At 37.1% G+C, this 26,566-nt stretch overlaps 1 protein-coding gene and 1 long non-coding RNA gene across 5 annotated transcripts in view; one reads left to right on the plus strand and one right to left on the minus strand.

The window, feature by feature from the left end:
- ARID2 (AT-rich interaction domain 2) overlaps positions 1-26,566 on the plus strand; it is a 108,436-nt gene that overhangs the window by 44,208 nt on the left and 37,662 nt on the right. For 2 of the 3 annotated variants that reach the window (XM_004937552.5, XM_040702427.2), the window contains 4 exons: positions 16,868-17,001; positions 17,822-18,040; positions 20,733-20,800; positions 25,182-25,349. In XM_004937552.5, coding sequence (XP_004937609.2) covers positions 16,868-17,001; positions 17,822-18,040; positions 20,733-20,800; positions 25,182-25,349 — 589 coding nt within the window. The remainder of the gene's footprint in view (positions 1-16,867; positions 17,002-17,821; positions 18,041-20,732; positions 20,801-25,181; positions 25,350-26,566) is intronic. The other variant, XM_416046.8, reaches the window with a different exon arrangement.
- LOC121113294 lies at positions 907-9,415 on the minus strand. Of its 2 annotated transcripts, XR_005860628.1 has the most exons (4): positions 9,244-9,415; positions 8,165-8,451; positions 6,216-6,321; positions 907-1,804 (listed from the first exon to the last, which is right to left on the minus strand). It is a non-coding gene; the product is annotated as an uncharacterized LOC121113294 (long non-coding RNA). The 2 variants fall into 2 exon arrangements; XR_005860627.1 differs by lacking the exon at positions 8,165-8,451.

Below are 26,566 nucleotides of genomic sequence, written 5' to 3' on the forward strand. Positions count from 1 at the left end.
GACTTTTCAAGTTCCCAGTCTGCGCGTTTTAAATAAAGAAAATAAACACTTTTATTTATTAGTTTTAGTATTTTATTAGTAGTATTTATTACTAAATTTGCAGACTGAGTTTAGAAAAGGATGTTTGGTGCGTCTCAAGATTCTCACTGTAAAATCCTGTGAATTGATAGATGAAATTGTTTCATTTAGTGAGGGACACCTCTCTGTTTGCAAGCACATGCATGATGAACAGTGAGTGCATCAATTCAGACAATTACTTGCTGTATCCTGATGATGTGTAGGTGAAATGAAGAAGTATATTATTGAGAATTAATTTGAAAGTCTGCTTCTTATATTACTATTATTAAGAAAAAAACCCTAATGCCTAGGAAATAGGAATTCCCTTCCTCTTTCCTAGTGAATTGGTTTCTTTCTATCCTGTATCTTAAACAATGCTCCTTATTTGTGCACAGTACAATTACCTATATTTTTTCTTGTCAATAGAAATGTATTAGTACAGCTACTGCCATAGGAACCCATCAAAACATGACAATTAACACCACCATAGTGGGATGTAAAATATGAGCATTGTAATGTGATCCTTGAGAAGGAGGCGGGCCATAGGTTTAAGTACTTTTCCAGCCCTTAAGTAATGGTAGTGATTAACCTGGTTTAATGAAAAAGGCGTGCTAACTCCTCTTTGCTGAGATGAACTGCAACTTCCATGAATCCTATTGGTGCTGCTGTATTGCTATTCAGATGTGTGGGGTGGTTCTTACTTGGGGGACTGCATCTCTTTGATTCTGTTTTAGTTAGCAGTGTTTCATTGTGTTTTTATTCATACTTGAAAAGTGATATTATGAAGTGCTTCATTGGGGGATATTTTTTCAGCTTCAAGTACACCTACGTTTCCAAATGGGTCATTTTAGAACTTAGCTGTGTCAGTGTTGTGCTCATTCTCTTCACTCGCCTCAGAAAGATGATGGCATGCTTGGAAACAGGCAGGGAGTACTGACATACTGAATTAATTGTAGTACTGTTTTACTGTGAAACATAAACAGAGTTAAGAAGTTTGTTATCTAACAGCTGCTGTGGTGTTTAACTTCAGGTTACTTCTTGGGGGGACAAGCAGAAGATGTGAAAGAAAAGGAAACCTGCTCTTAGTAGGCAATTAATGTGGTCAGTTCTTACTTCCACTAGGAACTGTATAGTTAAAAGATGTTGGCAACACTTGAATTCCTGTGTTGTGCCTTTTCTGACTGTAAGATACCTGAATGGGGGAGACCTGTGTCTAACATACCTCAGCATGTCAGATACTGTGATATTTGATATACAAATGATGTGCTTTTTCTGGAACGGGCCATAGAAAGATTATGTCAAATCTTGGTCATAGTCATCTTGAAGCAATTTTTGTTTAAATGAAAACCTAAAATGACTGTATTGATTTAATCCCAATTGCTGCATATTTACACTTCTAAGCATTCTGTTCTTGTACTCACGGGCATTATTATGAACCCCTGGAACAGATGGGAAACAAAAATGAGCTCACTCAGAGTTTGATTGTCATTAAAGCAGTTAAAAACGTAAGTCAAATTTTCTGTTCCTGAGTCCTCAAAAAAGCAGCACTGGAAAGTTTTTTTTTGCTCCTAACTTTCCTGATTTTTATTTTTATTTTTATTTTTATTTTTTTTGGTGATGGAAATAAGCAAGACATGGGCTGGTTGCAGTGCAGGTGTTTGTATCCTTATGAACATGAGAGGAATAGCTGCAGTGGCTGCAGTGGCACACTACAGGTGCTGGAAATATCCACTGCTCCAGGCTGTACCTGCAGAAAGTGGGAAAAAGAAATGAAAAATTGCACCGGTGAAGAGGAATTGATTGTTACTTCATAGAAGGAAATGTGGGAAGGGAGAACTCAGTATTGGAGAGATTCTTAGAAAAGGCAAAAAGGAAACAGGAAAAGCACTCCCCCCCTCAGTTTCTTTTGTTGCTGGATAGGTCTTAAGTTTCTCATATATAGCAGACAAAAAATGTGAACGGCTGAATTTTTGGAGGGTGTTTAAGTTTTCCTGAGCTTCAGCTTAAGTTCGAGAAGTAGTGCTGTCATCAGAGTACAATGTCTGATCACTTCAAGGTTGTTCTTAAAGCACACAGTGTTGTATGTGCTTCGTTCTTTCCGAGGGTTGGTTGTTATTGCTGGGTTAACACTTGTTACACTACCGAAGGATTTAATTGTTTTCCTTGGCGATTGGAAGACGCAGTATTACAGATGTGCAGAATATTCTGCAGGTATGTTCCTTGTTTGAAATTTGTCTGAGAAGGTTTGTACAGCTGATTTTTATCTCTGGGAAGAAAGTTGCAGTGGCCTGAAGGGTCGATGGGCATGTCCTGAGCTTTAGGTGACACCGGGGGGCTTACTCTCAGAATGCTGAGTATTTAAAAGTCAGCTGTCTGTTTTCTGTGCAAGTACAACACTGAGAAACTTTTGCTAGGCTTTCTACAAACCGGTGTTGTCTTGTCAGATATGGAGTGTTGCCAAGAGGAAGGGCGAAAGAAAGTATAATTAACAAATTAGGTCATTATGAGCGAATAATAGAGAGCCGTTCCTTGCTGATAAGAGATGATGCACAGCGTTGCTCAGATACATGCGGAGGTCAGCACAGTCAAGAAAGCAGGAGTGCTTTTAATCTGCACACTACATGATTAGTTCTGTGTATGGAACTTCTTGGTAAAAAAAAAAAAATAATTACTTGCAGGGCTTCCCTCTGCCTACCAGCATGCCATGAGAATTCATTTTAGTTTCAGCAGGGTGCGTATTATCTATTAGATGTTCTGATGTTACAAAGACAATGCAATGACAAAAAAAAAAATGAAGGTAGAAATGTGTGATGATGAGGAAGTAGGAACATGTCCTTTCTGTGTGCCAGTGCTTCAATCCGTGTCATCTTAAGTGTACCTGTGTCTGCATGTAGGTAGAGCATAAACCCAAGGTAGAGTTGTTCTTTCTGGGATCCCAGAAACAAGAGTAGAGTCAGAAGCACGGTTTCCTGACAGCTAGCCATGGATCCTCATTCCAAAGAGCGTTTTTGAGCCAGTTTCTCATACCAAAGATTTGTCTGTCTCAAGGCCAGCACTACTGAATGCTGCTAAGTCCAGGGCATTGAGAAAGGCCATTTACCTTCAAGCCATTGACAGCCGGAGACTGTCACATCTGCTGAGGCGGTCTGGGTCAAGGAAAGACCATGTTTAAGCTGCTAGCTTTAGTTGCAATTGGTGTTTCATTATAATTGAATGTTCAGAAGCAGATATATATATATATATATATATATATATTTAAATGGTGGAAGAAAATTGTTCACCTCTGATGTATCTGAACTACATACACAATGTGTTTTGATTTCATTATTGGAGTGCATGTGGCAGTGTGTGTAGCATTTAGTGCTATTTGTTATCTGTGTACAGTGTAGTGAAAAGGCTTGGGAGGATGGGAGGTAACATTTAGATTATTAAATTAAAAAATGAATACTTATTACTTAATTGAGATCTATACTTATGTGAATTTGTGGTTTCCAACTGAACTTTTACTGAACATTTTTCAGTCTCAGTTTACCTTCTCTCAGCCTCTTAAAAAGGTATGCAATACGTTAATTGCAGAGCTTTTCCCACAGATTATTTCCATTCCAAATAATAGGAATATGATAAGCTGTACTGGATTTACTTGATATGAAAAGCCTGGTCAATCCATAGTGGAGGATCAGGTCTTATCTCCTCTAAACCCCAGACCACCAGCAGGGACTCGGTGCCATTTCTAATACTTAATATTTGAATGCTGTTAATACTGTATTCTATTTTTTAGCCTTTCTGTAAAAGATAACAATTTCTCATCCAGTGCACTTAACATATTCTCAGTCTCCATCTACCCAGTTTACAGTTTGAGGTTTTTTTTTTACTGCATGCTTCAAATTACTCGATGAGAATGTTGTTGTGGTAGACAAAGCAGGGTTTTCTGTTGTTTGTTTGTTTTTAAATAAAAATATTCAAAATTTCTTTTTGCTTTAAAGAAAATTTATCTGATAATCTTTAATGCCTCAGACAGATACTTCCCAACAGGATGTCTATCTCTGGGTTTTATCTGTTTTCATCATGCCCTTTTGTTCTTTCCCTTTCATCCTTGTAGATGTTGTAATTTCTTTGCAGTTATACAAGCCAAAGCACAAATGCTTATAAATTCTTCATGATCATTATATCACTGACAACTTTAAAATCTACTAAGGAGTAACACTTCATCTGTCTTTCAGCTTCTCCACTTTGTATTGTCAGAGGCTGCCCCTGCAGCATTCGGCTTTTACCCCCTATAAACACTACTTATTAGTGAATTAATTGAGCAGGAGGCTAGTTGACACAAAATGGTTCATGTCCATACTCCTAGCCCTAAAAACCAGAGTAGCTATATCCAAATTCACTTCTGGGAATGGTCACCTTTAAATGTTAGGGAGAGAGCTAATTGGCCTGGAGAAATTCTTGCAGGCCCTTCTCTAACAATTTCACAGTACAGGCAGTTCATTTCCATGCATGGGAACGCTCACAGCATTGTTTATTTTAGTATAGATGTGTAGCTTTTACATGTTTAGACAGCTAAATCAATATGTTACCTCTTTATCATCATTTCTCAATTTGTACATGGCTACGTTCTCAGAATACGCTGGGATGCTTAACGAGCCCTGTAGCAGTATGATGGTGCTTCTTGATCAGAAGATGTTAAAATTAGTCATTGTTGTTTTAGTTTCAGTCTGGATGTGTTTGTGTTTCAAACATACAGATATTTTCAAGTTGAATGTTTTTCTGCAGGCCAGACTGCATTCTTTCTTACAAACTGATTTCTGGTAAGATCGTGAGGTAAGGAAGGGACCGACTCCCCAGGCAGCTTTTGCCTCTTCGCGTAGAACGTAAAGCATTTGTGTTCCTATTGTGCAGAATCCCAATAGGATTTTCTTAATCAGAATTTTTTATTCTGCTCTTATTTTTTTAATGAATATTTGATGCAGCTGTGGTATAATGTTCAAGAATTAATTAATTTTCGTATTTTTGTTTGATTAACTACGTAAATAGAAACGTGAACTAGTACATTTGCTTTGATCATGTGGTCTACGTGTGAGAAATTGTGAATGGATTTAATTGCGGGAAAAATAAGACTGATAAGATGAAGGCAGAGAAGCGCAACACTGAATATGTGCAGATTCTAACAATGAAGTGACAGAAAAATTGGTGTAGCAATGTATTTTACGTAGACTTGAAGATTCATTAAATTAAAAAATGGTCTGTGCATAATAGAAATCAGCAAACTCATTTTTTTTTTGTTCTGTGTCTTATGTTTTACTTAGTATCTGCTGAACAGGCAGGAAGAAGTAGTGTGGAAACCTTCATTTTGGTGGATGGAGCAATTGCTGGGAATCCAGAACACCTTTTTCTAGATGGCTGTTTTCATGAGCTTTATATATCCCATTAGCTATTTCCTTGTATAGTCTCCTTCCAGTTAGGAGGCTTCCTACTGCACGCCTATCTGCCCCTCTTTCAAAGTAGCACCAGTGTGTAGCAAAGAGTGAAGAGAAAGAGAGCAGAGAGAGGACCAGGGAGAAAGGATCACTTTTCAGTGCTTACAATGCTCCTTTGGCCATGTAGAGTTTGGACTTTGGAGCCTCGTTCTAGAAACTGCTTAGGTGTTTTGTGTTCAGAGAAGAACCAACATTTATGTTGGCATTGTTATGATGAAATATGCAAGCAATACCTTTAATACCTTTCTTTTCTTACACTGTTTTAAGTCATGGAGCAAGTATTTTTGTCTTCACTGCTGTTTCAAAAATGTGTAATATTCCTAAATATTGGAAACATGCAAATAAATAAAGAGTACTTATCACTGTCTGTGATACTAAAGATATCGATGTTACTTATAATGGATTGAGAGAAGCTCAGAGAACTGGAAATCCTTGGTAGGATAAATGATTTTCAGGGTGTTATTTCTGTGCAGTTTTGTCTGTTAGGTAGCAGGCAGAAAGTGAGACACTTCTTCCTGACACGGGGAAAAAACCTTGGGAATGTTTCTTAGTTTTGTTGGGCAAATACATCTATCATTTTCATATTAGGTAATGAGACTGAACTAAAGACAGCAGGGAAATGGCATCCAATAATTGTGGGTAGTTTTCATCCTCAATTTTGGGAAAAAGTTGAGACTGACTTACCATAGAAATCTTCCCTTCACGAGAACAACTCTTCAGACAAGGTGCTGACAGAATGTAGTAAGTTCTGCTGCTGTAATATGCATCATTTCTTTCTCCTCCTTTTGCACTGAGGGGGTGAAAAAAGCAAAAATATTTTCTTCTAATTTGAATTTCATAGTAGTTAAATAATAGACACGAGTAGCGGTTGGCAAATGGATTTATAGCTGTTTATACTACATACAGTTCTCTTTATTTGGTTAATTAAATACTTCTATACCTACATAGCTTTACACAGTCGATACGTCTTCCAGTCAGTGTTATTTTCAGTAATTTCACCATTCAGAAAGTTGCATGCATTTGTACACCATCTACAGTAAGAGTGTGAACGTGTATTTGCATTAAAATGCGTTTATGGACATTGTTGCTCAGCTCTGGAAATAATTCTGTAACTTCATTGTTTCCTAAGTGGCCATGATCAAAATCCACTGTATGTTAAATGTATTTTCTTTTTAACTTTTGTGAGCAGCTCAAAATGCATATTAGATTTTTTAGCTTTAGTGTTAAAATTACTGATTGCAGTTATTGCACTGTGTAGGAATGATCATGGCTGTTGCAATCTTTTTCCTCATGATATGTATTCTTTATATTTAAGAAGGATATTTCCTCTTTGAGTACATGTAGTAGATAAATACACAGGTTGTAGTCAAAACACTGCCGCATCCTAAGGATGTGACTATGAAAGAAGGCATGTACATAGCCAGCTTCTGTTTTTGTGTTTACTTTGACACATGACTTAGTGACCTAAATAGCATTCACTGAGCACAAGTTTTTACATTCCATGCTGACTTTGTGTTATACACAGCATGCCTTATACCTAATGCTGTATAGTAAGCTATATTGAGCTCAATATATTATTATTGTATTACAGTATGTCTTCAGTGTGGCAATAATCTCTTATATTGCTGCCACAGCTGCACTGAATACAAGAATACTGAAAACCGTTGCAGAGACTTTCACAGCATGGTGGCATTGAAGATTTCAGGCCATTCTTTGTGCAACTGCCAGTCAGTCCATGGTTACCTGAAAAGAGATGACAGGTGCGGGGTGACGCTATGTAGGTATGACCTGCTTTGTACAGGTCTCGATGCTTAAGTTATCATTTCTCATGGTGATTCCTACCACGTGGTACAATGCATAATAGTGCATCTTTTCCTTTTAGATTCAGGCACTGTCAGTAAATCTTAGTTCTGTAGATTGTTTTTTAAAATAAGGGAAACTTGGGATTTTTCTAGAATTTGTGAGTGTGTTAAGGATACAGCAAAAATCTCAAGGATCCTGATGTTTTGCTTAAAGACTAAACCCAGACTACTGTCATATTTGATAGGCTTGATGAGCTGTCATCCTAGGAGGCAACAGAATGACTATAAAATTAGTAAGATGAGTAGGTCTTTGTTGGAAAGTTAATTCCCAGAAGTAGACTGGAGAATTAATACTATTAACAGTGGCACAGCTCAGATATTCCTGGACGTGAGGCCTGTCAGCTCTAGTAAAACAGCTGTTGAAGCAGTAAGAGGTGTTACTGGGTTAGAATAAATTTTGCCAAGCAGTGAGAGCACAGTAGAAGAGTTCCTCCTGGAAAGTAACTGTGGTCTTCAGTGCTGGTTCACAAGGAGACTCAGTTTAATTTAATTGAAAGATGTGTAGATATGAAAGCAAACCTGGAAGTGAAGGATTTTGAAAAAGTGAGTGTTGGAGACATTTTGGTGCTAGTTACGGTGGAGTAGACCAAAACATAGTTGCTTAAGTGTGAAGACTGTCCACTGGGTCACTGTCATTACTGTGCGGATATTTTCCCATGCAGTCCTCCTGCCAGCTTGCACGGCAGGCATGGCAGGATTTAAGAAGGGTTAGAGGAAGGTTAAAGGAATGTAGAAGGAGTAAGAGGTCTCATTTTTGCCTTCAGCTGCTACCTTGGCTAACAGGACCTCATGGTGAATGAAGCTTTTGCCTTTTATTTCAATACTTCTTTAGCAGCACAGACTTTCTCTTAACTTTGAGGCAATCAAAATAAGTCATCTTCTCCTGCTGTCATTTCTGTAGTGTTTGTCCAGAATCTGTTGGGAGTCCCGGTAATGCAGTTTCTGCAGAGGCAGGTTTTTTCTGTTTTGTTCCCTTCCCACTCCAGCTGCCTAATCTCTTGAATTTGCACTCCAGCATACACTCATCTCACTGGCATAGATCGTTTGTTGTCTTCCTCCTAAATTAGAGCATTATTGGTATTAAAGCATAAAATAGTATCTTAATTTTTTTCCTCTTGTTGTTCCCATAGATATTAAGAACATAGTTTCGGTGACTTGAGAGTGATTTGGTTTTTTTTTCTTTTTTAAACTTTAAAGCATTACATGTTGCCTTTTTCCTGTTATTATAATGTCTAATAAGGTGAAACTTTCTAGATTGCTCATGAATTCTACCCCTTTTTTTTTCCTGTAACAACAGATAATCCATCCTTCTTTAGCAGATGCAGAAGTTCATTAAGGGATGTATATGTTTTTCTTCTGTCTGCAAAGACTTCTTGATAGGACACAAATTTCTTAACCAGATTTCAAGTGAAGCACAGATTGGACCATCTGTCACGTAATCTTACATAACCTGTGTTACAAAACGTTGTTAACACATTTAAATGCCGGTGCATGCAATCTTTGTTTACACGTGGATGTGTTGGAAAGTCTGAGACTCCCTTTCATGGGAATGGGGCTTTCTCAGTTTGCTCGCAGTTGGCCCAGCGCATGCAGGAGGGGTGTTGGGCAGAGGCTGGAGCTGGAGCCCCAGGCACAGTGTGATACGTGCAGTCAGATGGGGCTGCATGGGAACAGTGGGGAACAGCGTGCTGCTGCCAGCTGGGAGAGCAGCAGGCCAGATGTTTGAAAAGCACAAATGCTGGAGTTTGCTATTCAGCTGGCTAGCTGGCCAAATACCGTGTGAAGGTCTTGATTTGTCAGCAAGTCTTACTAGGTACTCACAACAACCCAGGCAGCAACTGAGTACTTACTGAGAACTGCTATGTAAAGAATGGTTTGCTGCGTGTTGCTTTGTGTGTGAGGTACTCCGTTTCTCAGTTCACGCAACACGAAATTGGAAAATACACAAACAGTATTTTGAAGGATTCAGTTGCTAGCATGTAACTTGGATTGGAATTCCTGGTACTTTTGAAGTCAAGGGAGAAAGTTCCGAAAAGATTGATGATGTCAGAGACAAAACTCATAGATAAAAAATGGAGTTCGAGGCAGCTTGGTGGTGTGTGTTAAAAGTTTGAGCAGAACCTGGAAGCATAGTGTTGAGTTAGGCATTTCTAGGAACTAGTTTGCTTAACTCTCAAGGCAAGTTTTTTGAAGGAACTTTCCTGAGATGAGTATGGTAGACATCACTCGTTAAGATCCAAGTAGACGTTTCCATCCGGAGCATGGCACCAAGCTTCACCTTGTGCACTGAATGTTGCAGCCTACAACCAGCACCACAGATTAATTAGGAAAGACCAGGAAGAAATCTCGGGTGGAATGGCACCTGCTTTTCCTTCAGCTGAATGTAGAGCTAATGAAATGATTGTTGGACTGTAATAGGTGATACCATCTTCTCTGTTTGTCATGCATGGCAAATTGACCATGCTCCAGTGCAGGGAGTGAAATATCCAAATAAGTCAGGCACTTCATAACAATACATAAAATTGATGGACAAATACTAAGAAAGTGTGTGGAGGACTCCTAAGTTTTCACTCGGAGACCATGGTCATCTTTGTCTAGATGCCTTTTTGTTCAAATTAACCAATTTTACAAGAAGAAAAGTCACCAGAAACAGCAGCTTGAGAGCTTGCTGCATTCTGTAAGCCCATTCAAGACTACCGCTGATAGCAAATTCTGCATGCCATTAGCTGTATGTAGTGCAGAATTCTTTTTTTGTGTGTTTTTTTTCCCAAACATCTGAAAGCAATCCTGAAGCAACGTTTATTTGTTTGTTTGTTTATTTATTTATTTATGTCATGGACTGGAATGAAACAAAATGAAGTTCTGTCACAGGAACAGAATGTGTAATACGTGAATTCGATTTTCCAAATGATGCTATCTTTTGATTTCCAACTCTGTGGATCCTTAGAGGAACCAGGTTTTCAGAAAGCACCGAATTGACTTGCGCTGTAAAATTAGCCATCCTTCACAGGTCTTTGGTTGCCCGTGTATTTTCCTGACGTTAAGTACTTTGCATATCCTGTAGATCTGGCTGTTCACCAGCTGTTTTTTTAAAGTGAAGTCTCTCAGAATAGAGGCATGATCCAAGCTGACAGGAGGCAGTGGGTTGTGAATTGAAATTGCGTTTCAGTTTCTTGAATATTTTAGATCATGCTTTCGCTGGGCTAATGGCGATGTAAGATGCCACGCGCTAGCGGTATGGAGCCTTTTGGTATGTGCACAGAAGCCAGGTTTCATCATTATTCCATTATCACCAATACTTCAATGTAGCACTTGGTTTTCATCTCAGATGCCAATGAAAATGTTATATCCTATATAAATTGCTTGTTTTATTAGTCATTTCCTTCTGGTCCTTCATCTATTCGTCGCTTAGTTCATTTTTGTACATATTAGCTGCATCTTTCAGAGCCTAACCATTCATTGGCATTGAAATTAAAAGAAGAGAGGATGAGAAGATTGAGACCTGTGTTCTTGATACGTATACCTGGGACTTTGCCAACTTAAGGAAGCATTCTGACTCTAGAATTTCTGAGATTTAAGTGTGCATTTCTGGTCTGTAGATACAGATACAGTAAGTTGTTTTGAAACGTGACAGTAGCCTTTTGTAAATAACTGATTATAATTTATGGGCTTTTGCACAGCTGTATTTCAGTAATAGAACAGCTCATTTTATTATACTTCAGTGTCTTACATTTTAAAAGCAAGACCTGTCTTTATGGTAAGTATTGTGCTCTTTGTACAGTAGCTGTATACCAGACTGGTAAGATTAGTATTTAAGACTAGTAAAGCTCTTTTATAAGCTAATTTACAAAGCTTCTCCTCTTCGCTAAAATTCCAGGTCATTCTTCCTGCAGTAAACAAAAGGGGAGGGTTTGAAGAATTGAGGTCTGTGCAGTTGTCTGTAAACAGTCAGTGCTTATGTAGCATTAAGGAATCATACAAAGTCAGGCTATTATGGTTTGATTATTATAGCTGAAATTCAGTAATACAGAGTTGCTAAACTCCATGGATTCATAAATAGTAAAGCATTCTCCCTCTAAACTAGCATGATCTTAAAATGGACAAGAGTATGTGATAGATGTAAGGTAAGTCTTTTCACTTCATAGAATTACTCGGGTTGGAATGGACCTCAAAGATCATCAAATCCAACCGCAGTCCAACCACATTTGTGGTAGGGGGAAAAAGAAACATTTTAGCCTTTGTGGGTTTTTTTTCCTCAGTAAGCTGCATGAGTTTGGGGTGTGTTAGGAACGAGAGAATGTTCTTTGAAGACGTGGAACTTCAGTAAACTGAATGAGCTGTTTCAGTAAACTGAAGGAGCTGAGAGTTTATGAGTTGCTGCATGCTTTGGCTTAGGGAAAAAGTACATCATCTCTTTAGGTTGATTTGAATCCTGCTTTCCTATGAAATAAGGCATGATAATGTTTGAGTTGTTAACTCTAAAAAAAAAGAAAGAATTTTAGTTTACAAAGGTCTTTTTATTTATATACACCCATAAGATTTTTCTAAATCCCCCCAAATTGTTAGTCCAGTGGAGTTGGAAACTGTACTTATTTGCTTTCAGAGGGGAAGGAAGGGACAAGATCTTTAAAATTTCAGAATGCCTGTGTTTGACAGAACTGCATTTACACATTTTAATAAAGGAGGTATTAACAGAGGAGTACATCAAGGATATTCATATTGCTCAGCTCTGCTGGGACATGGATTTAATAAAAAGCATAAGGTTCAGGTTTTGTATTTTAAAACATGGAACAAAGTGGATTATTCTGGAATACGGGCTTTTTTTTTTTTTAAAGCTTAAGTAGCTATTCATTCTTGACAGAACAGAGAAGTCCAAGCAAAGGTGATTGTGAGCATACTGTATTTTGAGAACTGTATGTGTTTTCTCTGTAGGGATTTTGCTTTTATTAAATATTCTTAGGAAATCTTACTTTCAGCAATGAAAGTGCTTTATGATAAGCTCAAGCTTTGACTCGGGCCCACAGGTATGAGGAAATTAGATCCAGCCACAGCACTCGCGGAGTCCTGTTAGACAAGCTAAGGCAGCCTAGCTTCTGACATTGGTGAAATGGCACATGCACATGCTCAGCCATGTATGCCTGCATTTCCTCTGCTTCAGTGTTCATTTGACCCTTGTTAAGTTTGAAAAACTAGCAGGAAACCAACCTAGAATTCTCTTGATTTGCAAAATGTTTTCACTTAAGGAGTTAGGGATGGGATGGTCAGGAGAGAAAGTCAAGCAGTCCATTGAACTACTCCTTTGGGTCTTTATTATTAGATAGATAAATAGATACAGATATAGATACAGTTTCAGATTAAATGGATTTACTTATGGATTTGATTAATCTGGTCCAGGACTTTGTGAAGCCCATATCTTTCTTTGGTACATCTTGTCCTTGATTGCAGTAGCTTTTGATCATCTCAGAGGAGTACAAGGCAAAGCATTCATTTGTGTATGTGTAAATACAAGAGAAATTGCCTTTCAGTGTTGGTCACTTCAATTAAAATACGAACTCCTTCAGTCAGAGCATGGTGGTGGTAATGATGACGGACCCAGTGATTTACTGAACAGTTTGGAGTCTTCTCCAGCTAGAGCTTGAGTTCTTAGCTTTGCACATAGTTCAGGATTCTGCAGAACTGTGCTCTTCCTCCTGAATTTAGAAGCCACTGGTAAGTCTATCTTAAAATACCAGGTAGGAATTTAGTCAGAATACATAAGCCACAGACTTTTTGTTCACAGTCACTAAAATATTTCTGGCTTCAGGATGATCAGAAAAGGGAGGAGATGCTGGCCAGTACATAGATTAATACAGTAAGAGCTTTAAATAGGTGCTTCTGTCACTGGGGGAGTAAGGTATGTTTCAGATGATTTAAAATTGTGGTTATCGAGCTTTCAGAATTGGAGATGAGCATTTGATTCCAGGAAACATTTTTGTGTCTGTCTTAGGATAGCTACATGCTGAATGCTGAGAAATCACTGTAGATATGCTTTAGAGCACATGGTGTCATGGGACTCATAAGGTTACGTTATGCACCATTTCTGACTGCACACTTGAAAGTTTGGCTATGCTACTTCATGTGTTTTATTAGTTATGTTTCACAGTGTGTCTTTATTCACTTCACTATTCTTAAACTGACTGAAGCAAAGAAGGCATTGCCTTCTCAGTGTCCTCAGTTCCAAGGGCATCCACCTCAGTCAGCAGCAGGCCTGCATTTTCCCCAGCCTTTGTTTTGCTATTGACATATTTTAAAAAGCCTTTATTGTTGTCCTTGACTTCCCTCACCAGATTTAATTCCAAGTGCACCTTAGCTTTCCTTGTGGCACCCCTGCATGTCCTGACAACATTTCTGTACTCTACTCAAGTGCCCAGACTCCATTTCCACTTTCTGTAGATTTTTTTCCTTCTGTTTGAATTTTTTCATGGGCTCCTTACTCATTCATATAGGTCTCCTGGCACCTTTGCCTGATTTCTTACTCTCTGAGATGCACCAGTTTGGAAGTAGCGATGCTTGAATGTCAAAAAACTCTCCTGGGCCCACTTACCTTCCAGCGCTCTCACATGAGATACATTCAAGTAGGTCCTTGAAGAGGTCACAGTTCTGAAGTCCAGTTTTGCAATCCTGCTTATTGCCTTGTTTCTTCTGTGTAAGATCCTGAACTCCATTGTCTGATGGTTGCTGCATCCAGGGCTGCTCCCAGCCTTCATTCGCATCCCCATCCAGTACTCCGTAAGAACAGGTTCCCACAGCACTCCTCTCCTCTCCTGGCTCCTTCACTGCCTGTGTCAGAAAGTTATCGGCAACACACTGTAGGAACCTTCTGGACTATATGTGCCTGGCAGCATTGCTTCTCCAAAAAATATCGGGGTGATTGAAGTCTCCCATGAGAACCAGTGCCTGTGATCATGAGGCTATTTTCAACTGTGTGTGGGAGGCCTCATCAGCATCCTCCTCCTGATCAGGCAGCTGGTAGTAAACACCCACAGTGTGCTACCCCTGTTTGCCTGGCCCTTAATCTCACCCATAAGCTTTCCACTTGTTCATCATTCATCCCTAGGCAGGGACTGATACATTCCAATTGCTCTCTCACATAAAGAGCAACTTCACTGCCTTGGCTTGCTGATCTGTCTTTCCTAAAAAGTACATAGCCATCCAGTCTTGCAAGTTGTCCCAACCATGTCTCCGTGAATACAGTGAGATCATAGCCCTGTGACCGCACACTAATTCTTTTTGTTTGCTCCTCATGCTGTGTGCATTGGTATACAAACACTCAGAGAAGAAAAGGGAGCAGAGGATGCAGGTTTCCTCAGGGGGATGCAAGAAGGGCCCCCCACAGCTATACACACCCTTGAAGTTGCTGGCCTCTGGCTCATGTCATGGGAGGCAGCTACGGGGTGGTTGCACTGTTCTGGTTGGCCTGGCTTATTTGCTGTTCAGTTGCAATGGCATGAGCATTGCCACTTTGGACCCCACCCTCCAAGTGCTTCAGTTTAAAGTACTTTATGCATACATAATACTACTCGTGTTAACTGCTTTTATTAAAGATTTTCATAAAATGATTAAGGTGTTCTCACAGTAATGTAATTACTTAGTTTTTAGGCTCTCTATTCACCATTTTATTATAATAAAAATAAAATTATTCAGGTGTAGATGAGCAATTTTTTTCAGTTTGTTTGGAGTAGTATCAGTGATACTCGTCTGCCTATGGTTGCCTGTTGCCACACAGAACCTATGAATTGCATTTGATCTTAATCTTCGAATTTCAGATTTAGGGAAAGGGAAAGAAGTGGGATGAGAGGGTAAAAAAAGTAAGTGGAAAAGAAATAGGTTTTAGGTTTAAAAACCTTTGGGTAGGGAAATGTTGAATGGTAAGTTTTAAAAAGTTTTGTAGGATTTCGGGGGTTTTTTTTTTGAGATTTTAAAGTGAGATCTAAGTAGCATAAATGATCATTTTTAGCTTAAAGGAAAAAAGCAACTGTACTTAAATGCAATTTCTGTTCTGTTGAATCCCTAAAAACAAATAATTGTGCAGTGAAGATTGCTGTTCACTTATTAACGGAGGGCACTGTAGCAGTGGTTCACATGAGGATAACATACATATACTTTGAATCTCATAAGCACCAGTGAGACTCAAATCATATTTGTGTGGGGTACAGTGATATGTATAGTATAACTTACTAACTCTGAAATTTTCTTCTTCCTTCTGGAATTTCCTAACATGTTAAGAGCATGGTTATGAAACTGATGCTTCATTTCATGAAATAATAATGCGCGCAAACTATTCCCTGGAGGTCATCAATAATGCTGTTTTCTTTAAATAAATGCTTAAAACCGTTCTGATTCACTGTAAGTTAGTGGCTTCAGTGTCTACTGACAAAAATTATATCAAAAGTTTTTTTTTTCTCCGAAGATATTAAATATTTTCAGTGTATACAAATGGGAAGATAAATGTTTTGAATGATCTCCTGATTACATGGTATTTTGAGTACAATTTAATTGACTTGATGTTGTTTTTCAACAAGTTGAAAGCTTCCAAATGTAGGCAACTTTGGAATAATTCCATTAGCGATGTCATAGCTACGTTGTCTGCAAAATGAAGGCCGCTGTGGTCGTGCTGTCTTTATATTCTGGAACATTGTAAGTTCAGAAAGTTAAAGTTTATAATGCTAGAATAACTAAGTTGAGATAATTAATTTACTGAGCCGATTAGCTGTTTGATTTTGATGTATACATAGCTTCTGTGCTTGCAGACCGCTCTGGGATAATCTATCACTGTGTAGAGTATATCAGCATTTTTCTGAAAGGATTTAAAGGGATTTCTGATAGTCATTAGTTGCAACTGTGGCTCAGTTTCTGACCTTGAATCACTGCCTGCGGTAAATCTTAACTCTCTTCATCTTGTGTAATAGATAGAATTTAGTATGTTGTTTTTCTTTAGGTCAGAAGAAAGGAAGGAGCTGTTTTTCTGGACTTAACCTCAGTAAGGGTATTGGTAAACTGTACAGAATAATTATTTAGGGTAGCAAAGTAAAAACTGCCCAGAGGGGTTGTGGATTTTTCTCTGGAGATATTCAAGACCCGCCTGGACGCCCACCTGTGCAGCCTGCTGTAGGGAGCCTGCTTTGCAGGCGGGTTGGACTCAATGATCTCTAGAGGTCCCTTCCAGCACCTACAGTTCTGTGATTCTGTGATTTAGTTATGAATTGTTGCTGAGGTTTGTGAAGATATTTAATATCTAAAGCCAAAATTCCTCACACCTGCATTTTCTGTATCATCTGTTGTCAGTCTGACTGTGACTTTGTTCTGTACTATTTGACTATCATTCGCAGTATATCTCCATGTTTGTATAGTTTGTTTCCTGTGGCAGTTCAGTTCTTGAGAGATAAGAAGGATTTAGTTACATATATTCAAAATCTTTTTTTTTTTTTATTCCAGTTATCTAGAAAAGTATGAAAAAGTCCATCATTTTGGGGAGGAGGACGAGGAGGTACAACCAGGCAATCCAAAGCCACAACTTCCCATTGGTGCAATCCCAACTTCCTATAACTACCAGCAACACAGTGTGTCAGGTAAATTTTTGAGATTTGTTTTCTAACTTTTTTTCCATGTATTTTAGAACAAGCTACAGTAATAGTGTATAAATAAATTTATAATAATATTAAAATCATCAAATCTGTAGGTCATTCGGGTTCTTCATTTAACGCAACAAAAAGCTTTACGCTGTGAGCCACAATGGAATGAGAATCTATAAACCATTACACTTCTTTCCAAATGTTTCTTCTTTTAATTAGTAGGACTAAAGTTATTTGTCTTGAAACAACATACCTTGCAAATTCACAGATTTTGTTTCCATTGATTCAGTCATTTCTCTGAAGAGCCAAATATCAGGGTTGAGCATAGGATTATTTGAGCTTTAAAATCTGAGGAATAAGGCTCATGCTTAAGAAACCTGAATCAACCCCACTGTAAATTACAGACTAAGGTGTCACTCTCAGAAATCAAACAAACAATAAACAAATGTCATGGATTTTGTGGAATGGGTGGGTAATTCATTGCATAGAAAGCAACTTCTTATTATATTACAATTCTGTTCTGTTTTAGTTAAAGTTTACATTCTCAAAGCTTTTCTTTGGAAGATCGTATTGCATTCTGGAGGTTCCAGAGGCATTAATATCTAACTAGAAGAGTACACAACTAGGTAGCACGTCTTCGAAATATTGGCCAAAGGCAAATGGGACAAATAAGTTGAATACTGTAAAACCAATACCTTAGAAGTACAATATATTTTAAAAATATGTATCACTCATAAAAAATATTGGACAAAATATCATTTGAATATTAATCAGTTTAGCTATGAAAACGTTGTTTAATTTTTTTTTTCTTATTTAGATTACCTTCGTCAAAGCTATGGGCTATCTATGGACTTTAACTCACCAAACGATTATAATAAATTGGTGCTTTCACTGTTATCTGGACTCCCAAATGAAGTGGATTTTGCAATTAATGTATGTACTCTTCTTTCAAATGAAAGCAAGCATGTCATGCAGCTTGAAAAGGACCCTAAAATCATCACGTTACTGCTTGCTAATGCTGGGGTATTTGATGACAGTAAGTATGTGACATTTTTGCAACAGAAAAATCAATACCTGTTTATTGCTTTTTTTTCCCACAACCCTTAGTAATCAAATTGTTTGTACTTTGTTACCCTGTAATATACCTGTATCTTGTTCTTTTCTTTTTTTTTCCCTTCTTTCTCAGTTATTGTTTATATCAGACTTGAGCATTACAAATACTCTTTAAGTTAGATAATTTGAAACAGTGTCATTTAACAATTTAATGAAAAGTGAGAATTAGTCTTTTATTGGTACAGCTCAAATTTGTACCATTGGATTTCCATTACTTGTAGTGCATTACTGCTTTCTTCTGAATTCATAGGACAGTGCTGATTTTTCATAATTGTTTCCTAGTGGCAATCACAAATTAAAAACTAAAAATGAGTGCTCTGAGAACTGACCCACCAAGTTCTTATCCTGGCACTTCATATTGAAGTGTAGTGAAGTTCAGAAAACAAATCTCAAAGGACAAGAAATAGTTAATGTATTAACACTTCAGTTTTTACAGATAGTCTATTCCCTCAGTATACAAAAAGTATGTGAAATAAATTCTTCTCTTCAAAATGTTCAGTGTGGCTTCCATGACAAGTTGTTCCTTGTTAATTGCTTGTCTGTCTTTCTGTTAGGGAAGGAGTAGAGAGGAGAAAAGAAGTTTAAAAAAAAAAAAAGGTTACCTTAAACCATCACAAAAGCGTATCTCCTATCTCGTAGTGATGGGGAAGAAGTATTTACTGTTGTTATGTAACTTTTTTTTTAACCATAGTAAATAGATGAAATGAACATTTTTAGCTAAATATGTTTGTCTGCTACTACAGATGATCGTATGTATCTGTTGAGTGTAAATATGCTTTGCACATGTAAGCACAACCATCATACGGTTTGTCAGAAACTCAGTTTTAAAATTCTGGGGAAGAATCCATGTTAGACACTGTATACTGATTTTTTTTTTCCTTTTAATATCATGGACATTTTTACATAATGACCAGTAGCTTTCTCCCCCCCTTCCCCCTGAGTATTGCATTAGTGTTTTCTGACTTCTCTCTTATGTTTCTGAGTCGTGTCTCTGCCCTTCGATTCAATTCAGGTCAATTAGATACTGGTCTATCAGTATCTTAATCTAGCCCAGTTACAGGAACTTTCTAAGAAAAACGAAGTTTAGTCCTCCACAGTAATAATTCAAAGTACATTTATTTGAGTTTGCCATCACTCATTGTTCCTCTGATGGAACTGTTACGGATTTAGGAATTGGTAATAATCAAATTTCGTATTTTTATTTCACAATTTCTTGGACTTTGCAAAAGTAGGCAGTGTTTTCTCAAGCTCTTACATTGGAATCCAAGCACAGGCTTGTCCCTAGCTGCCCTGTGCTTACACTAGTTACATTGAAAAATATTTGAGTGACGATAGTGATGAGGAGCGGCAAGCACGGAATGGGGCTTACTCTTTTCTTTCCCTGTGGAGAAAGCTTCATTTTTATCTTACCTGATGCCTCTAGAGATTGCATCTTCTGAGTGTCCTAGCAGCATTAGGAAGACTATTTAAGACAAACTGGGGAAACGAAGGGTGATGTTTATGTACTTGTGAGCATGAAGCTTTTATGTTATAAATATTGAAGGTAATTTGACAAGTTATATGATTAAACGAAATCTGTAATAGCAAACTATGAAAATACTGTCACAGTATTTTCAGGTGTAAATGATAGCTGATTAATTTTATTTGAAGTGAATGTGGGTTTTAGACTTGGCTTGTCTATAATTAAGGTGTTAACAATGATAATATTTATAATGCACTGTTTCTAGGTAACAAGAAATGTTAACAAGAATGTTTTCAGTTCCTTCTCTGACCCTTCAGTAGTTTGAGATGACAGTTATGCTGCATGTAGTAGAACAGTCCCAGAGGTTTGCAATGTTTATGTAGTATCTACAGTATGAAATGCTGCGTTAAACCCTGGTTTGGGTTCTGTAAAAACTGAAATAGTCTTGGAAATGAGATTTGTTGTTTCAGTGCTTTGAGCAAAATACGTTACAAACCAAAATGTGTATATATATATATTTATTTATATATTTTATATAAAAGTGTAGCTTTACCTGCCATTAGTTTATTACAGAATATTGCTGAATCTTATCTGCTACTTGCAAGCAGTGATGGTTAGAAAATCTGTGGTGCTGACTCCATTAAACATCCAAGAGCACTCATTAGGCTTCCTGGTTAAATACTGGCTTTCAGCTGAGTGCTGTCAAACTATCAATGCTACTGTTCTGCTTTTCAGAAAACAGCAGTGGGAATTCGCTTGACTACTGGAATAGTATTTACAGCTTATACCGGGCACGTGGAAAATAGTTGTTCATGGAAGGTTGAAAACTGAACACTTGTCTTCTTTAAAAGAGCTATAGAGAATTTTCGCATGGTTTTTATTTATTTATTTTGGAATTCATAAACCAGTCAATTCTTCTGGTTATTCTCTGTTTAAACTGTAAAACTGCAGTAGTAGATAATTAAATCACTGGAGAAATTTCAGGTTTATTTGATTTAGTACAGGATTCTTTGAAGGAAGATGAGATGCTAGAATAGCCTGTAGTGTTGTTGAATCTTTATTTGGTTTGTGGATTAGTTAAAGTTAAAAAAATGTTCAAATCTCTCTCTTTTTTTTTTTTTTTCTTACTGAATTCTGCTTTTTATGCTTAAAGCTTTAGGATCATTTTCTGCTGTATTTGGAGAAGAATGGAAGGAGAAAACTGATAGAGATTTTGTTAAGGTAATTTTAAGAATATTAAATTATTTTAAACTGCATATGGTGGGTCTCAAATCCTAAAAAGAAAAAATAAAAAGAAGGTGTACTAGCATAGATATCTGGAATTACTCAACTTCATTCTTTTCATTTAAATATAGTAAAACGCTAAGTCACGGTTGTCATAAAATGCTGGGATAGGCAGGAAGAAAAGTAGTTAGAGAAGGTAGATGCAGGTAAATGGATAAAGAAGTTCCATGTTTCAATTCATAAGAGCGGATGTGTGAAGAGGAAAATTATCCAACATATTTAGCAGAAAAAAAATTTAAAAAGGTAATATTTAAAACTGCCGTGATCACTAAAAAACAACAACAAACAAATAACAGAAACAGACACGCAACAACCTTCTGAGTTGTGAACATAAGGACCATAACACGAGAAGATAAGGCAAATTTAATTAAGTTAGGAATGTGTACTTGTTTCAGTTAGTTTTTTTGCACAAGACATTTTTATCTTTCCACTAGAGGGCATGATGTACTGTATTAGTAATGAGATGAGGTTAAAAATATAGGAGAGGTTGCTTTGTGTAAATGCTTGCTCCTTATTCTAGATGAACGTTTCGAGGTGAATGAGAGCCTGAAATGTACTGTAGTTGAAAGAAGTTTGACATTTCACCGTATTTACTGCAGTATACAGCAGCTTCCTTACACAGAGTTTCAGGTGAAAATTTGTGAGACTGAGGTAGAAGAAGGCCAGCTTAAAGTGTGTTCTGCTAGTGTATGGCTGTTGTTACATGAAAATATGAAAAAGTGAGCTGCTGAGTTATTTACAGATTGGGAGACAGTTTTCTGCTCCATTTCTTAATCTTTTCATGCATTTAATTGTCTTGCCAATGTCTTTATATAGAGAAATACTAGGAGCTCTTTCCATTTGTCTTCTGTTTCATTTTTATGTAACTCAATTTTGGGAAAAGTTGGACTACCGGTAGGATTAGTTAAATGATAAATATTGTTGAAATATCAATGAATAGATGCCCTAAGAATTATTTGCTAAATAAAGTTAACAAAACAAACAAACAAACAAAAAAGGTAAGCATTAGTTTTTGTTAGTGTGTGAACTTGAAAACGTGGTTTAAGTGTGCTGAAGAGAAAGGTGGAAAATAATGCTTCCTACTATTTGTTTCTATTTCCACTGAGAACGATGTCTGGAATTCCTGAGGTTGTGGGGTTCTTCTTTTTCTTTCTTAAAGCAGTTAGCACTTCTGTTTTGACTTCACCCTAAGCTGTCACAAACTGTTGCTGATCCAGAGCAGCAACAAGTACTGCATTTAGATCTGTAAACATTTAAAACTGCACGGAATTCTAATTTAATATATGTTCATTAATTATATAAATCTCAGTAATTGTGACAGATAAGGGCAGATGGTTCTGATAAATGTTTTCAATGAGTGTTAAGTAGAACCACTGTAGCTGCAGTAAGATTTACTAACAACAAACTTGGATACTCTCCAAGGTCTATTCTTGAGCATTCAACATATGTATAGTACCACTCTGTAGTGTAATACTGCTGCAGGCATGTTAGAAGCATACCACCACATCTAAAAATAGCTCTAATGCCAACAATCCGGATTTTTCATGACTTCTCACTTTAAGCATTTGTTTCACCCCACTACTGAAAGTCCTTTGTTTTGTACTGCAGCTGTGAATGTATTAAAACAGAAAACAGAAAGCATGATGGGAACTTCCTGACATAGAATGGAGATATTTGATTGGCAGGGTGGATACAGTGCATTTGGGTTTTTTTTATTTGCTTTCTATCCCTTTAAGGTTAATAGAATGGTTATTGAGTGTGTGCTCCCTCCTTTCACTGTTCACATTACCTTTTTTTTACAGTTCTTGTTGGTTTGTTTCTATTTTACTGCCAGTTGTTCATTTGGTTTTGTTTCAAGTTTGTTTCTCCACTGTAATGGCAGCAGATCAGAATTTTCTCTGAAGATGAAAACAAAAAACAGTTATTAGGAGAGGAAGAGTGCAGAATTACGAATTAAAAGGGCATAAACATAGAAAGGGTGGAGATGAATAGAAAGTAGGGGGAAACAGCTATTTTTCAAATGTATGCATTCCAAGCTAATAGAAATTCAGTTGATAGAAATTCTGTTGAGCTTGTAAACATTACCCTTAGACATCAGTGGTTTTTTCATTTGTTGGAGTTTGGGTTGTTGGTTTTGTTTTGCGGAGAAAGACAGGAAATCTCGGGACTTGGGAAAATTATTCTTGGGGTTAAATTCAGGATTCCTAGAGAAACTGATACTTTGTGTTGTTGGTAAATGAATGTTAATTTAAGTGTTGGTATGTCTGTTTTATGCAAAAAATAAAAAAAAATATGGAACTCCTCGTGTTAGTTAGCTGAAAATAGCTTTCCAAATGCAATGTACAAAATACAAGTGATCACATGTTTAGAACATTTCATGTGTCATCTGTGTAGCTACAATTACTGAACTCACTTTTTTCTAAGGTACTTCTGCTTATTATAATATGTAAACATAAACGTCAAACTGTGGATTGTACAGGAGGTTTTACTTTCTGCACTTCAACATCTTTATGTGTGTGTTTGCAGTAATTATAGAGTTATGTATTAAAAATTTTCTCAAATGGCTTTTAGAACAAATTTACAGTTGCTTAAAATAAACTTTAGTTTTTGTTCTTCTAATCTTATTACTATTTTAAATTACTGTTCAAAAAAGGTTAAATGTTATTGGTCTTTTTCCTTAGTCAGCATTTTAGGAGCAAATAGAAATATCTGTGTGTTCAATGTTTTATTACTGCTGCTCTGTTTTCTCTTTTCTATATATAACCACTTCATTTTTCACAATTCGTGGTAAGCTGTCATTGATTTTTGTGAAGCTTTGTAAATTGTCAGTAGTATCATGAATTTTTCAGAACAGTCTACTAGTCTGATAATGTCATACAGACAAAGGGATGCGCATCTTTACTTGTATCCTCTGACACCACTAATAGTCCTGTTGAAGGTAAAGATGAAAAGTGGTGTATTTCTTTATTTAATACTAAACTTCGAGAGAATCCATTTTTATTTATTTGTTTTCTCCCAATCCTGCAATACAATTACTGCATTACAAATTTTCCAAACAATTTTGTAATAATTTCAGTTTTATGTGGTGCTGGATACTTTCTCACTTCGTACGGTGCTTCCCTCTAAACTAAATCAAGTATCTCGAACACGAATACGTACTCAGTCTCCATTCCATTAAGTGTCAGAGTTTGAATATCATTTTAATTATGCCTGCTGTTTTCCTTTATAGCTGTGTTAGTGTGTTGCTTTTGCTCCTTTTGAGGTTTCCTGCTCCTGCCATTAAGCTTAAATCTCCAGTTATTTGGAATGACAGTGTGTCCTTATTTAAGTTCTTGGAGTTCTTAGCTGTGGAATTCCAAAGTCCATTGTCATGCTGTTTTTGTGCTTTATTGCTTTGCAAAATGCTTTAGTTCTCCAGTTTTCTTCCTCTTCTTTCTTTCTTTTTTTTTTTTTGAAAGTTGTATTTTGTTGTCCAACTCTCTTCTTCTTATAAGTTTAACATTAACCTCCTGTGCATTTATTCTTTGAGTCTGACTCATATGATGTGTAGAAAGAGAGAGATAATTACAAATGCAAATGCCTGAAGGACGTTTCAGATGTCTCCTCTCTCTCTCTCAGTGATTCATCAAGCTGTTAAGCACAGACTTGGCTCCACTTGCCCTACTATTTTTCTTGGACAATAAGTGGTCATGATTGCTGCTACATTACATGATTTGTGGGCTCAAATCTCCGTTGTTTATTATGAACAGAAATTTAGTTAATCTGATTTTCACTGAATTCTGTGTAATCTTGTACATCTTTTTCCAGAGGAACTTGTCTACTGACAGTAATCAGATGTGCACGTGAATCAAGTTCCTTAACTGCTGGCCATTATCTCTTACCATCGGGATGTCACATAGCCAAGCGTTACTTGTTTGCCTCCAAGTTTTAGCTTTATATTCAAATTACATAATAAACTAAAATATAGAATATCATCTCAAACTAAAATATAGAATGTTGGAAAGAGCTACACTTTTGCTTCCTTTCTGTTCATTTCTGTTTATATGTAGTATCAAACTGCAACTATCCATAGTTTATAGTAGGGAAGAAAAACTTCTTGTGATGCTTGCTTTCTTGCCTCCATATTTTTTTAAAATGAGCGCCCAGACAGCTTGACCTAACCCATCCTTTTCCACTTTTGCCTTTTCTTTGGGAAAGTAAAAAAAGCTGGCATGTTTTGTCTTGTTCTTTTCTCACAGGTGGATCTCAAACATTGTATGTAGATCATGTAATTCTATTTTCCACCTTGTCATTCTCTGCTCCCCCCCATTCTTTTCAGGGATCTTTCCTGCCTAGGCAGGAAACAAATGTTGAATGGACTGAGAGCAATCAAGCCAGTCTGCTTAAACCCAAAAAAGGTGATTTAGGACCCTCTTCCCGTGTAAAGAGAAGGAATAGAGGCTGCAATCTCACTCTGAACTTAAGATGTCTCAACACCTTTACTCAGGTATACAAGATGGCAAACACCGAGGTAACCCTAGTGCGTTAGAGGAAGGGTGGTTTCTTTTGGTTTTCCTTTTTTCCCCCCCGATCATTTACTAGCAGGACGCTTTATTCCAATGTGAAGGTCTGTCTTAGGTATGGAAATATCTGTATTTCAGAAGTATTCCAGAGGATAACTTTCAGAACAAGATACTATTCTTTGTTTATATGCTTTTTTTCTCTACTGTGGCTTCTTTTTTTTTTTTTTTAAAGGTTTTGGTAATTGAAGAACAGATCTCAGCTATGTAGGGTGAAGCCTTCAGGTGTATTGGAGCTCAGAATGGTGATTAAAACATATCAAGCTTCCATCTGTACATTCAGGATTTGCTGCAAAACGCTTGCCAATAACTAGAGTCCTGGGAAATTCTGTCCCTTCTACAGTTAGCTGTCCATCTCTGAGATTGCAACATCAATTACCAGATACCCTAGGTTTTACCTTACGTACTTGAATTTTTGAACATGTTACTGGTTAGCTAAGCTGTTTAAGTTGCTGACCTGTTGAATGGAAGATGTAGGATAATGTTGTCTGAGTTTTTGTTTATTTTTTACCTTCTCCGAGAACATACTGGTGCATGTCTGTCTGAACAGACCAATATTCACGTCGCTGTATTAAACGATACAAGAAATGAATATTCTCCTAGTCCAGAGCCCAGCTGGTTCTAGAACAAGGGATTACTTACTGCTGACCTTCTGGTTGCGATAGCATTTTCCTAAACGCTCTGATGAATTATCATCAGCTGTCATGAATGAATCAGTTAGATTCTTTTCCATACGCTATGTCGAAACAAGCTCTTCTGCCTTATTTGAATGAATGACTAGACTGAAGGGAGTGTGAGCATTATCATCCACAGTGATGGTGTATGTAGAAATAAACATGAAAGAAGAAAACATGTACTTCATAAATTTTGAAGTTATGTTGTATGTATGTTCAAGTCTAATCTTACAGGCTCTCCTCCTTAGACCTTTAAGAGACCTCCAGATTTCTTGGATATGGAGGATCTGAGGCGGTGGGGCACACGTGTTCTTCTGGTGTGCTTTGAGTACATTACAAGGTTTATGTGTATGTTTTAGGTAATCCTGAGGCACAAAAATCTCTAGTTTGAATGGTTAGCATCTTGTGCTCACAACAAGGCTATATAATGAAACAATTCAGAGTAACAGTTAAATAACTGTAGGTAAACC

The sequence above is a fragment of the Gallus gallus genome, chromosome 1, assembly GCF_016699485.2.
Source record: "Gallus gallus isolate bGalGal1 chromosome 1, bGalGal1.mat.broiler.GRCg7b, whole genome shotgun sequence".
Lineage (NCBI taxonomy): Eukaryota > Metazoa > Chordata > Aves > Galliformes > Phasianidae > Gallus > Gallus gallus.